The sequence below is a fragment of the Tupaia chinensis genome, unplaced genomic scaffold, assembly GCF_000334495.1.
Source record: "Tupaia chinensis unplaced genomic scaffold, TupChi_1.0 Scaffold000085_1, whole genome shotgun sequence".
NCBI classification, from domain to species: domain Eukaryota; kingdom Metazoa; phylum Chordata; class Mammalia; order Scandentia; family Tupaiidae; genus Tupaia; species Tupaia belangeri.
This window is the reverse complement of record NW_006159547.1, coordinates 6,546,563-6,559,810: the sequence shown is the minus strand read 5'-3', so window position 1 is coordinate 6,559,810 and position 13,248 is coordinate 6,546,563. Positions and strand designations below refer to the sequence as shown.

The 13,248-nt window shown below is 37.3% G+C and overlaps 1 protein-coding gene across 1 annotated transcript in view; it reads right to left on the bottom strand.

Annotated features, from left to right (window-relative positions):
• Window positions 1–13,248, bottom strand: part of OTOGL (otogelin like) — a 155,511-nt gene that overhangs the window by 95,544 nt on the left and 46,719 nt on the right. Inside the window, exons 18-21 of the mRNA XM_027769725.1 lie at window positions 9,021–9,145; window positions 5,937–6,146; window positions 2,802–2,967; window positions 2,127–2,201 (exon numbers count right to left, since the gene is read on the bottom strand). Of these exons, the coding sequence (XP_027625526.1) occupies window positions 2,127–2,201; window positions 2,802–2,967; window positions 5,937–6,146; window positions 9,021–9,145 (576 nt within the window). The remainder of the gene's footprint in view (window positions 1–2,126; window positions 2,202–2,801; window positions 2,968–5,936; window positions 6,147–9,020; window positions 9,146–13,248) is intronic.

Here is a 13,248-nt window from a genome sequence, read left to right as displayed (position 1 = left end):
TTGGGAACGCCACACCCCCTATAGACAAAACCCCCAAAAAAAAAAAAAAAAAAAAAAAAACTCCATAGAAAGATATAAACCAGGAAGGGGTAATTTTCTGTGTAACAAAGTGACAGGACATGCAGATGGCAAAGGAGGCAGAGTCCAGCTCCAATTAACATATGAAGATTTTATCTCTGAGGTGAACCACTAAAAACCTTCAATAGAGAAGTGGTACAGTTAGTTTGGATATTAGAAAAAATCATTATGACAACAGCATTGATAAAATGGAGTCACATCTCACTTGCAATATAGGTTCACAAGTCAGGGCTTAGGCAAAAACCACATAGAGGCAAATTAACTTTGACAGTTCCTTGAGGGAGTATGATAGGGAACAACACACCACTTTCAGTAACTCCAACACGGTTTCTCCTTTGACCTTGTAGTAAATTGTATGTTATATATTGAGCCCAGAGGAAGGAGCTGACTCATGTATAAAAACCACATCTCATAAGAAATACGCAAAAACACCGTTTGACACGAGAATGACACTCAGAGGTGTGATTCACACATACTATGAAAGGCATACAGGAACTGAGATAGATCTCAAATCACAGATCCAGGTCTTCCATATTATATTCATTCTGGGGCATAGTCCTTTTGAAATAAATGGCAATCGAGTCAGTATATTAACTAAATATTTTTCTCACTGAGAAGTGATGGTTACTTTTGCCTTTATTAAATTTACATAAGTAAATTTAATTACATTAAATCCAAATGATGCAATGACATCTTGGCAGAATGGAAGGTATGCTAGAGGTGGAAGGTCTAAGGAAGAGAAGTGAGAGATACTGTGAAGGCAGTAGCAATAGAAGAAAAGGATTTCAAATACATATAAAAAGGAAAGGGCCAGCAGGTGGCATGGTGGTTAAGGGCGCTGGACTCCCACATGGCAATTACAGTTCAAGTCCCGGACCTGGCAGCTTGCTTTTTCACTTCCTCTCTCTCACGCTGTCCCTCTCTAGTCAAATTAAAATAAAGAAAATAATTCTTTAAAAAAAGGAAAATCCTAACTAGCAGAGGCTTTATTAGCTACATGAGTTGAGCAGGAGGAAGAAGTGAAAAGTGACTTCCAGATCGCTGACTTGGGAAACTGTGGGTGGAAGAACGGACCTACTATAGACGATTCGAGGGCTGGTTGCCTCCGTCGCCTGATCGGGGTAGAAGAAAGAGAGATGGAGACGATGATATGGTAAATCAAGCATAAAAGCATTCTACCTGGAATACAAAATAAGCTGCAGTGCAAGGTAGGCAGTGAGGAAGAACTGCAGAGCCAAGCTGGCTGGGATTAAATCCCAGCTTTATTATGAAGTTTCTTAGCAACCTGCGCCTCATTTTTCTCACCTGTAAATCAGGAAAAAGCTGCAGTACCTGACTCGTAGGGCTATAGTGACGAGTGTTTTAGTGATAAATATAAAACACTTAGAATGGTGCCAGGATGATAGAAGGCGCGCAGTAATGGTTAGTTATTATCATTATTACTATTATCTGCTGTCTATTATAGCTGTGGGCACCTGCGGAGCAGCTGAGAGAGGAAGGTCAGGGGTTGGAAAGAGATAAATGTGGACTGCTAAATGGATGTGCCTGCACTTTTAACAGACAGGTTGCTACCGGAATGAGTGCTACACCGTGAATACATGTTATCCTACGGGATTGGTGTCCTGGGGAGAGGTGTGCCTACTTCTGTGTGTGACCTTGTTCAATTCTATTTTAGAATTACCTTTTTGAGCCAGAAGCTAAACCACAAAACTAAAACCTCTCAGTAACATATAATATTTGAATCCACCTCATCCTAATTTCTAAAAACGAAACTCTTAAAGGGTTTCTGTTGAAATGACAATGACAATTCATAAATCTTTTCTGCAGATGTAAGATTTTCCCATTCCACATTGAAATATAATACATACATGTATTATATAGATACAGCCATATGTATGTTTTATATATATATATATATGGTTATGACATATTCGAAGGCTTTCTTTATGTTTTAAATGATAAAATTCACATTTCAACTTAGTTCTGGTTAAGAAACTGTATTGCACATGTGTAGTTTGTCAAGTTTGATCGCCATCACTGAAACCTACCATAAGCCTGAAGGTGTTGGAATGAGTTCTCCAGGTTGATAAATGCTGCCCCTATAATGACACCGGCAGTGAAATCTATAAGGGGACAAAAGGGAGGGGGGGGAGGGGAGGAAGTAAATAAAATAGGATTTTTTTTTTCCTCAGAAACCACTACCATTTAAGTAGATTGTATGCTTTGTAATTGTCATTGTAAGGGGCATAGTAAAGTCAGCATAATTTTATGAGACTCTGTGAAATCCTCTTACACAAAAAGAAACTGTTTAGATATAGGTCCAGTAAAGCTCTACCTTTAGTTTTCCAAAATACAGTTCACGAGCTGTGTTGTTTTAATCACAAGAATAGTGAATGCACTCCACACAATGATGACTGATACATCATTTAGCCTGCGTATAAAATAGAAGTCGTTCCCTCATGGGAGAATTCAGAAATCTGAGTGCTCAGAGACATTATAATCCTGCTGCTAAAATTTGCCACAGGACTAACTTATACGGTAAAAAGAATTAAGAATAAAATTCTGGATTAACCATCATATTCCCTAGCTATTTCTGTATCTATTTATACAGGGTTTTTAAAAAATAGTAAAAGCAATAAGAAATATGAAAGCAAGGAAGTCCATTTAACCCTTAAGAAGAAGTGATAAGAACTGGGCGCTGTCGGCCCATTTCTGTGACTTACATGGGTACACAGAAGCTAAGTGTGTCTTCGTAAAATTTGCCTTCAGGACAGTTACAGCCTTCGGCACAGTCATCGTTACACTGCTCTGGGGAAGCGAGAGACGTGCAGGAGCGGCGGCAGAACGAGGCACAGTGCTGGTACAACATCCCCTTCTGGCACACCACGGCTAAGGACAAGGAAGCCCCACTTGAGAAAGACCTCACAGGACGCGGAAGCATTACCTGCCTGCGTACTGGTCATCGTGGACACAAATTATGAAATAAAATAATAAACGCAAGACATTACAGAATTCTAAGCAGAAAATCAATCAAACGTTTGAAGCCTCAGCGGAAGTATTAACAATATAACAAAATTTCTGCTGCAAAGGATTTTAAAATGTGACATTCAATTAAATCTTTAATAGCCTTTACCATAATTTTTAATATGAAAGATGTTCTATATGTCCAAATAAACTTCCTATGTTATAAATTGCTGCACTGACATGATCTTCCTTGTAGCATTCTTTAAATCTAAGTAAACGCTCAGTTTTCTAATAATAAAATTTGACTTTACTGATCCCTCATCGTAGTTTTTATTTTTGCCTTAATTGTGTTTAATTCATTAAAAACCCTTTCGATTTATATTTAAATCCAACCGAACTAATTATAGTAAGAAAACTAAAACAATGCAAAAATACACTTTACAAACACCTAGAAAATGCTGAAATATAAGTGAAATTATCTTGAGAGTATAAATATCTTCCAAGAGAAAGTGAAGCAACATTCTCAGATACCAGAAGTGATATGGGAAATAAAACCCGGAACTTTGAATAGGAGAGTAGAGGATCATTCTCAGTAATCTTGGTTCTTGGACTTAGCCCATGTGGAAACAGAAAAAATGAATGTTGGCCCTTTACAAGTAACGGAATTGGGAGATCCTTAACTTGGCCACTCAAAGAGCAACATCCTCAGTTGAAATGAAAAACTAAGACATACGTCACAAAACTTTTTCTATAACAGGCCAGAAGGAAATATTTTCAGCTTTGCAGGCCATGCAGATAACTAATCAGGTGTGCCCTTCTTGCACAAAAGTAGCCTCAGATAACACATAAACAACTGGACATGACTGTGTTCCAATAATTTTATTTATAAAGACACAAAAATCTCAATGGCTGCTATTTACCAACTTCTAGACTAGAAGAAATCGTTCAGAGTTCAGGAAGGTGCCAGGAAAGCTTCTCTAATCACAAGGTCTGTGATAAGAGAGTTACCCACAAGATACCAAAAATCTAGATTTACACCCTTCACGGGTTAAGATATGACTTTACATTACTTTTGCTTTTGTTTTTTTGTTTTGTTTTGCTTGTTTGAGAGGTTTATTTTTTGTTTGTTTTGTTTTGTTTTTGCTATAGCACGCGTGCACATGCTAGAAAGAGAGACAGAAAGCAAGAAATACCCCCTTCCCCCTGGTGGGGGGATGGCCACGTCGCAATCTCTTCTCCTCCATTCTCCTCTCAGGATCTTGGGCACGCATGCACACACACCTGGTGTGAGTTTAGGCCACTGGGTCTAGGACTTGAACAGTGGTCGACTACATGGAAGTTCAACGAGTGACATAGCCATTACACCAGCTGCTGGTCCCAACTTTACATTATTTTTATATTTACATGATTTTTTTTTTCTTAGAAAGTCAAAGCTGAGCAATTAAGAATATTAACACTGGAGGGACCAGCAGTTAACATAATGGCTATGTCACTGGATTCCCATGTAGTCGACTGCAGTTCGAGTCTCGGACCCAGTGGCTTAAACTCACACCGGGCGTGTGTGTATGCATGCCTAAGATCCCGAGAGGACAAAAGCAGAGAAAGGATTGTGGTGTGGCCATTTCCCCTGGGGGATGACTTCTCGCTTTCTGTCTCTTTGTCTCTCTCTGTCTTTCTGGCGAGCACACGCGCCCTATAGCGAAAACTTCTCAAAAAGAAAAAGGGGGAAAAAAAAAAAAAGGATATTAACACTGGAGATCAGGGGATGTAATGCTTACATCACTGGATTCCCACATGACCAACCATGGTTCAAGTCTTTGAGACCCAGTGGCATGAAACTCACCTAGGCACATATACATATGTGCCCAAAATTCTAAGAGGAGAGTGGAAGAGAAGCGATTTTGGCATGGCCATCCACCTTGCAGGGTGATTTTTCGCTTTTTTGTCTCTGTCTCTCTGGTGGGTGCACAAGCACTACAGCAAAAACCTAAAAGAACATAAATAAATAAATATTAACACTGAGTAGTGATACCTGTGGAATAACTAGTAAAAACTTTTTGAAACCACTAAGGAAATGGAGAAGTGGAGAAAGTAATGACTCCAAAACTCAGAACACAAAAGATTATAATGGGAAAGCAGGTGGAGGGTAGAGGGCTGATAAAGATTAGCTGATACAAAAAAATTATAGAAAATACAAGGAAACAACCTACTATGAATGAGAACAGCAGATATCATAACCATGAGGATTAGAGCCCAAAGAACTTGAGATAATAATTGCTTGTTGTAGGGCCATGTGGTGGCACAGTGGTAATGCAACTGGACCCATGTAAGAATGATCTTGGGTTTGCATCTCAGAACCTCTGTAAGTATGCCAGGAAGGTGTATGTGCCTATAATCCAGGCTAGCTGAAGCTGAGACTGGAGTAGGCTGTGGCATGAAGACCCTGTTAGAGGTGCTGTCTGTCTGTCTGTCTCTCTCTCTCTCTCTCATGGTATAAATAAATAAGCTTGAAAATACTGAGTAATTGCTTGTTGTGCAATGAACCTACTTAAGTACAAATTAACTGTGTCAATGTATTACATAATCCTTTTCCATACTTTCCAATATTTAGATGTGATGTTTCCATTCTAAATTTTTTTTAATTTTTCAAAATTTTTCTGTTGCATATTTCAAATCATATCGTTATATTCTAGCTTTGCTCAAAGGAAAAAGTCTTAAGTAGTTAGTCTTATTCAATATATCTCCAATTTTAAGAATGTTTGTCCATTTTAAGAATATTTCAAGTAACCTATATGCAATACTAGCCCTTTATTTAAAAAGTAAAAGCAGTATTCAGAAATATGAAGACCTCGAAAGTGTTATCTGATGGTCTCTATCTGTGCTATTGTACTCACCGCAGAATGAAATCTGAGCTCTAAAGTCGATGGGAACACCGCGCTGGCCACAGAGGTAGGCATAGTGAGCAAGAGCGTTGCAGAGGCAGGCGCTTCCACACTTACAAGCATCGTGACGGCACAACTGATAGTACAGCCCTGGGCTGACGTAGATGTGGCAAGGAGTGAAGAGCGCCTGGTGGATGACATCACAGTGTGCTGCATACCCAACTGCCAGACAAAGAGCCCATTAACATCGCACTTACTAGTCCCGATCTTACCTCTAAATACCAAGTTGTAAACTACCTAAGCACCCTGCTTTGTTTTTTTTAATAGTTTTTTTTTTTAGATGTTTTTGTCATAGGGCATGTGCACTTGCCAGAGACAGAATGAGAGAACATGAGAAGGAAATTGAAAAATCATCCCCCAACTAGACGGAGGATGGTCATGTTGTGATCCCTTCTCCTCCATTCTCCTCCTGGAATCTTAGGCACACACATACATTTACTCTGTGTGATTTTCAAGCTACCAGATCTGGGACTCAAACCACAGTCATGCCACGTGGGAATCCAGGGATGTAACCGCTATGCTATCTGCTAGTCCCAGCACCTTGCTTTTTAGAACACATTGTATGGCATATTACTTTAAGTAACTGAGCCAACATTCTCAGCTTATTGTTTATTTATGTTTTTAGAAATACTAGTAGCAGTACTTAATCCATATTAATAGCAAAAGTCAAAACCAAAAGTGTACTATACCTGAATAACATGAATAACCAAAGGGTTGATAGAACCAGTGGCCTGAACCACTTCAATGCCTCAGCATTATCTTAGGAACCCAACTATAAAATATTGGGGAATACTGAAATGTGTATCTTCAGACATCTACACAGAATACAAGTGGTTCTAGACTGCAGATGTTATACTCTGGAGCACACAATTATCTAGGAAACATCAGGCATTATCTCACTCCAATGGAGGGTCTGAGGTGGATGGTAATGTGAGCTCTGCCAAAGAGTCATCAGATTCAATGTCTGCACAATGTACAATGTATGGCAGATAAGAACTCAATAATGTTTGATAAATGATTCTATGAATGCATAAATAAATGAATAGTAAATAGAAATTAGGGATTAGGGATTAGAATATATGCTAAGGGCCATCAGATATAATTATATCATTTTGGAAAAATGATATAATTATATCTGATGGATATTTATGGATATTTATGGATATTTATGGATATTTCCATTGGGAATGACTGATCATATATAATCCTGGATAGAATTAACAAAACAATTATGTCATAACAACCTAGATCTAGTCTTTCTTAAAAAAGGTCAGGTCTGTAGCTCATTATTATCATAGACCTCGGTTGCATTGGTTTCCTCAGAGAGAAAATCAATTTTGCATTGTAATTGTCTTTGAGAGACAAAATATATTGTTAGAATTTACTTCCAAGGAATTATACCAAAATTACTCTCTTGAGTATTTTAAATATATTTATTATCTGTAAGGAGGTATGTGGTAATTATCCAAGTACTATATTTTTGCACTGGGCACATGTATGCAAATGAAAGCAGACGACTTCCACTATAGCAGTGCACTGTTGGCATATATACGTTAATTCTCAGAGCAAAGTAATACGCCAATCAGACCTTTACTGTGCTGTATACCCTAAGGATCTTCAGGTCAAAATATATTCCCATTGACATTAAGTAAAAGGGAATTCAAGAAGATCCTTGTGAAGATAGCTAAAGAAGCAACTAGATGGAAACTAAATTCATCAACTGAAATACTTCGGTTATTACGTGTTATTATAAAATCAAGAAAAAAGTAGCTGCAATATCCAGGAGAAAAGCAAGATGGTTAGAAACAAATTGAACAAAACTAATGAAATAAGTAAATTAGTAAAAAGTTGGGGACAGAGCGGAGGAAAATGTCATTAAATAGGAATGAGATTAAAATAAGTTGTAAAGACCCTACCCCCAAAAAACAAAACAAAACAAAAAAACCTCTAGTGTAAACTTCTTATGAAAGGTGAAAAAGAAAAATGACCAAAACAGTTAAGTTCAAAAGCTCACTAGAAAATGCAAAAATATAATTGAAATGATCTTAAGTGTATAAATAACTTACAAGAGAAAATAGGGCAATATTCTTAGATTCCAGAAGTAATGTGGGAAATAAGAAATATTAAGAGCAAGATAGTCTTGTGTTCTTTTCAGTATACCAAAACTATATGTTAATAATAAAGATCATATGACAAGCAGCAGAATCCTTTCCATATACTCATTACAAAACACAGAAATTGAACTGGCTTCTCATGGATGCTCAAACAATATTAGTAAAATACTTCATAGGTTAAAAAAAAACTGCATAAAAATAATAAACTAGCCAAAAATAATTCAAGGATGTTAAAGTTATAATATTAACAATACATATTGTTTTCAAAAGTAACCTTATAAAAAAATTAAAAACAAAAGCTATGTCTTCTGTTAAGACCTAGACTAGCCTTTACCACAATTTGCTGTGGCTTTGGTTTAAAAAACTAAATGCAGCCAAAAATTCTTGGCATGTGAGTTGCACTATCATTGCAAAGTACAACTCTGGAGCATGGTCATCTCAGATTGTTGGCCCTCAATGGCAGGACGCCTCCTTGGATCACTGGCTTCCTGCTTATAAAGCCATAATCTGAGCCCTGAGGAGGAACTCATAATGAGCTGGTAATAAACAGTAAAGCCATGTGAGATCTCATATTATGGAATTAAAGTTGAACCCAGGACTATAACAGCATTACGAGAGTACTTCCAGAGACATTTCTTTAGCCCTTAAAGACTGAAAACTCAAAAACGCTAGTCTACATTTGGGGGAAAAAGTACTTCTAAATACCTAGAATAAGTAAATTTATGAACACAAAGTAGTAAATAAAATGTCATTTTCTGTTTTTAAAATGACCTATATTACTGCATAATATTAAACAGAAAATTTATAAGGAAAGGCATTGATTTGATCATAATGAAGAAAATCAGAATTTAATCTAATTTTACAAAATTATAATAATACTTAAAACTTTCCCCTAAGTTAACCTACAGAAAGGAAGACTTACTGTTTTGTTGATTAATGTTACAGGGGTCCACCACTGGGACATGAACAGGCGCAAAACAAGTGGAAGAAACTCTCCATGCATTTGCATGAAGTTGTGGAGTGCCTTCTATCATGCCTGATGGAGAACTAGAAAGAAAAGGTAACATTTGTCTTAGTGCCTCTTGCTCACTTCATTTATTCATACTCTTCAAATATTTAAATATGATAATAATTTTCTTAATGTATGGGGGAACTTCAAAATGTCTTTAAAAATAGAATGAAAGGGAACCAGCAGATGGTGTAACAGCTACAACGCTGAATTCCCATGTAGTTGACTGCGATTCGAGTTCCAGCTTAAAACTCATGCTGCTCCCGAGACAAGAATGGAGGAGAAGGTACTTCAGCATGGCCATCCCCTGGGTAGGTGATTTCTTGACTTCTGTCTGTCTCTGTCTGACGAGTACATGCACCCTATAGCAAAAATCTCTCAAAAAATTTTTTTGAATAGAATTAAAGTACAAGCATTTTTTTTGCAAAAACTGTTTTGAAATTTAGGCATGGTCTTTTCATAAAACATATTTTCCCATGAACTTTTTGAAGACCCCCTGTACAAAGAAATCTGAAAGTTTTAAATCTACCAGGCTAAAATAATACACTAGTCCTAGCTTCCTGTTACTGATAATTTACAATGTGTCAAGCTGTGGACATATAAGATTTTAGCTCATCTTCATCCAATTTTGTGAGAAATTCACCATTATCCCCATTTAACAGAGAAAGCAGATCAGAAATTTAACATTTCCCTAAGCTGATAAGTGTCAAAGTCAAGATTCAAACCCAGTTCTTAACTAAACATTACTCACACGCCCAAACATTACTCATTTAACGAAACATTATTTATACACCCAAAACTTGAATGTGTGTTATTTAGGACACTTGTGGAATGGAAGGGGTGAGGAATTCTCATCATTCTTTCTGGGATAAAGAAAAATGTCCTGGGGCCAGTAGATGGTGTGGTGGTTAAGGGCTAGACTCCCACACGGCCGACTGTGGTTAGAGTCTCAGACCTAGCAGCTTGGTTTCTCGCTTTCTCTCTCTCTCTCTCCACCCCCACCCCCCTCTCCCTCTCTGGTCAAATTAAAATAAATAAATAATGAAAAAATAAATAAAGTTAAATAAGATAATTCTCAAAAAAGAAAAATGTTCCAAAATATTTTTGGTTCAATATTTCAATTTCAAGTCCTAAAATAGTAAAATTCCATCCTGAAATGGGAAAACAAACCAAACAAAATTTGAGAGAAAAAAGGTATTGAAGTCACTCTTCATTCAAGTCCGATTTTTTCTGTACCTTCAGCAAACCACAATGCAAGAGAAATATATAACCTTACAAATTAAGACTTACAGCCCAAACAATGTTAGTGTTTAGGAGCCAAACAGTGTAATTCCACCTCGAGCATCTATCAAAATATATTAAGTCATCAGACATTGACAATCCTTACTGGACACTGGGTATGACACTGTCAAAATTACATATGGAATCCAGTTGAACTAGGTCTCCTGTAAGAGATTTTGATTGTACCACAGCCTTGAGGACATTGATGCTACACTATGGCTAAATGGCTTTAAAGCAGGCTTTATCTAAGCTTTCTCTAATGTCCTAATCAATGAACTACTTTGGTTACTCAAGTCAATTTCCCTTAACTTTGTGAAGTTATTCCCATAGTAACTAGGAGAGGAGGGACAAAAGTATACGAGCCATTCCACAGTGTCCATCCCACATCCCTACATAGTCTATCCTTCCTTGTTCCATTCCAGAATTGTAAAGAACTGTTAACACCCAATACAAAATTGTATTTTGTTCAAGTGAAAGCCCTGAGACTCAAAGAAATTGTAGGACTTGCAGGGATTTTTTTTTTCCTTATTCTTTCTCTTTCCTTCCCTATTCCTCCCTCTGAAGAATAAAATAAAATAAGTCTGGGTGATGAATGCAGCGTAGGTTCCCTGGAGTACCTGACTCAGAACTTGGCTCTCTCATTTCATTTAGTTTGCTTAAAGTAATAAGTACAAAAATAGTAGGATCTATAATGCAGACTAATTTCCTTATTGCATTTCATTTTACAAAATAACCTTTCAGTGCACCATAGTTGACTAGGCATATAAAATAATTTCTCAAGTAATTAATATTTTCTATTCCACTACGCTTGCAGATTCACATTTAATGTTTGTGTAGTAAAGAATTTTAACTATTTAAGTTGGAAAGCTAAACAATGTTTAAAAGTTATCTCTGACTCTGAAATATTATCCTACACCCTTATCATGCCTGAGTATTTATACATGAGGATTCGGTGCCGTAAGGAAAGGCAGACAGACCTGCCATCTGTTAAACGTTGACTGTTAACATTCTGACAAACAGAAAGAGAAAGAAGGCATAATGCCTTTTCTAAACATCTTTGCCAAGCCTCTTAATGTAGCTTCAGTTTCACAAATGTGATAGAGATACTACTATTCTGACCTACGAATAAATAAAACCAAAAACAATTTAATCACATATGAAACAAAAATCTCTTTGAAATTGTTAATTTTCAGTGAGAGTTCTCCTTGTTCATTCAAATCTTCTTATGATGCCCATTAATAATTCTAACTCATAAGCACTGGGGGGCCACTGCACAATAGTGGAGCCATATGGAAGGCCCAGAGATCAGATCCTGGGTTAATTTAAACAAATTGGGTGTGCCTGTGGGTATCTGTGATCCTAACTAGCTGGGAAGCTCAAGTGGATTGTGTCATAATGAGACTCTGTCTTGAGTAACCCCTACCTCTATTACAAAATAAATAAATAAAGATTAAAAAATAGTTTTACCCAAGGTCACTTTGTCCACTATATATAAGGTCCTATTCTAGTTCAGAAAACTATAAAGACCAAGGACAGGATCCTTATTCTCACAGCTCTTGTAGTTTTGTGTGGAAACCAAACAGATAAACAATGGATTTTCTCAGATAACAAAATGTCAGAATTAATTTTGGTAGGTGGATTTTGGCTGGTGGGTTATGACCTAACTGAAGCAAATAATACCTTACTAGTATTGAACAATAAATGGAAGCTTATAAGGAAGATTAGAATGAAAGAACAACCCCAAGCAAGAAGAACCCCAAGCAGAAAGAAGAGTAGGTCAGAAGGGCTATTAAAAAAAAAAAAAAAAGATATAGTATTTGAAGAAAAACTTCTCCATGGAATGTCTTCTGGTTTCCCATACCATAATGATCTGTAAATTCCTGTTGTGCTTTCAGACACAACCACAAAGCTAAACTTCTCATTTTTTTTCTGAAATTTACATCAGTACTTCCATATATATTGATTGGTAACTTGCTGAAATAACAAAAAAAAATTTTTTTTGTTTAACTTTTTAAAAAATTAGGTATGGTCGGGAACCAGCAGTTAGCGTAATGGCTATGTCGCTGGACTCCCACGTAGTCGACCGCGGTTCGTGTCCCGGACCCGGTGGCTTAAAACTCACGCCGGGCGCGTGTGCGTGCGTGCCCAAGATCCCGAGAGGAGAATGGAGGAGAAGGGATTGCGGCGTGACCATCCCCCCTGGGGGGTGATTTCTCGCTTTCTGTCTCTGTCTGTCGGGCGAGCGCACGCGCCCTACAGTGAAAACTCTCTCCAAAAAAAAAAAAAATTAGGTATGGTTTGGGCCAGTAGGTGGCATGGTGGTTAAAGTGCTAGGCTCCCCCATGGTCAGCCACACAGTTCAAGTCCCAGACTGGCAGCTTGAAAATCACACCAGGAGTATGTGCATGTGTACCCAAAATCCTAAGAGGAGAGGGGAACAGAAAAGATTGCAGGTAACCATCCTTGCTGGGGCTAATTTCTCACTTTCTCTCTCTCACTCTCTTCAGTAAGCACACACACTGGGTAAAAATCTAAAATAATAAAAAAATAAAAATATAGGTATGGTTGACAAAAACTGTATTTATGGTGTACAATATGTTTTAATATATGCACACATTGGAGATGGTTGAATCAGCTAATGAACATATCAGCTCACATACTCATCATTTTTTGTTGTGAGAGTATTCAATATCCACTCTTTTTATAATTATTTATTTAATTTTATTTATTCATTCATTTATTTTAATTTGACCAGACTCACTCACAGTCTCTCTCTCTCTCTCTCTTTCTCTCTCTCTCTCTCTCTCTCTCTCTCTCTCTCTCTCTCTCTCTCTCTCTCTCTTCGACTCAGGTGCACGTG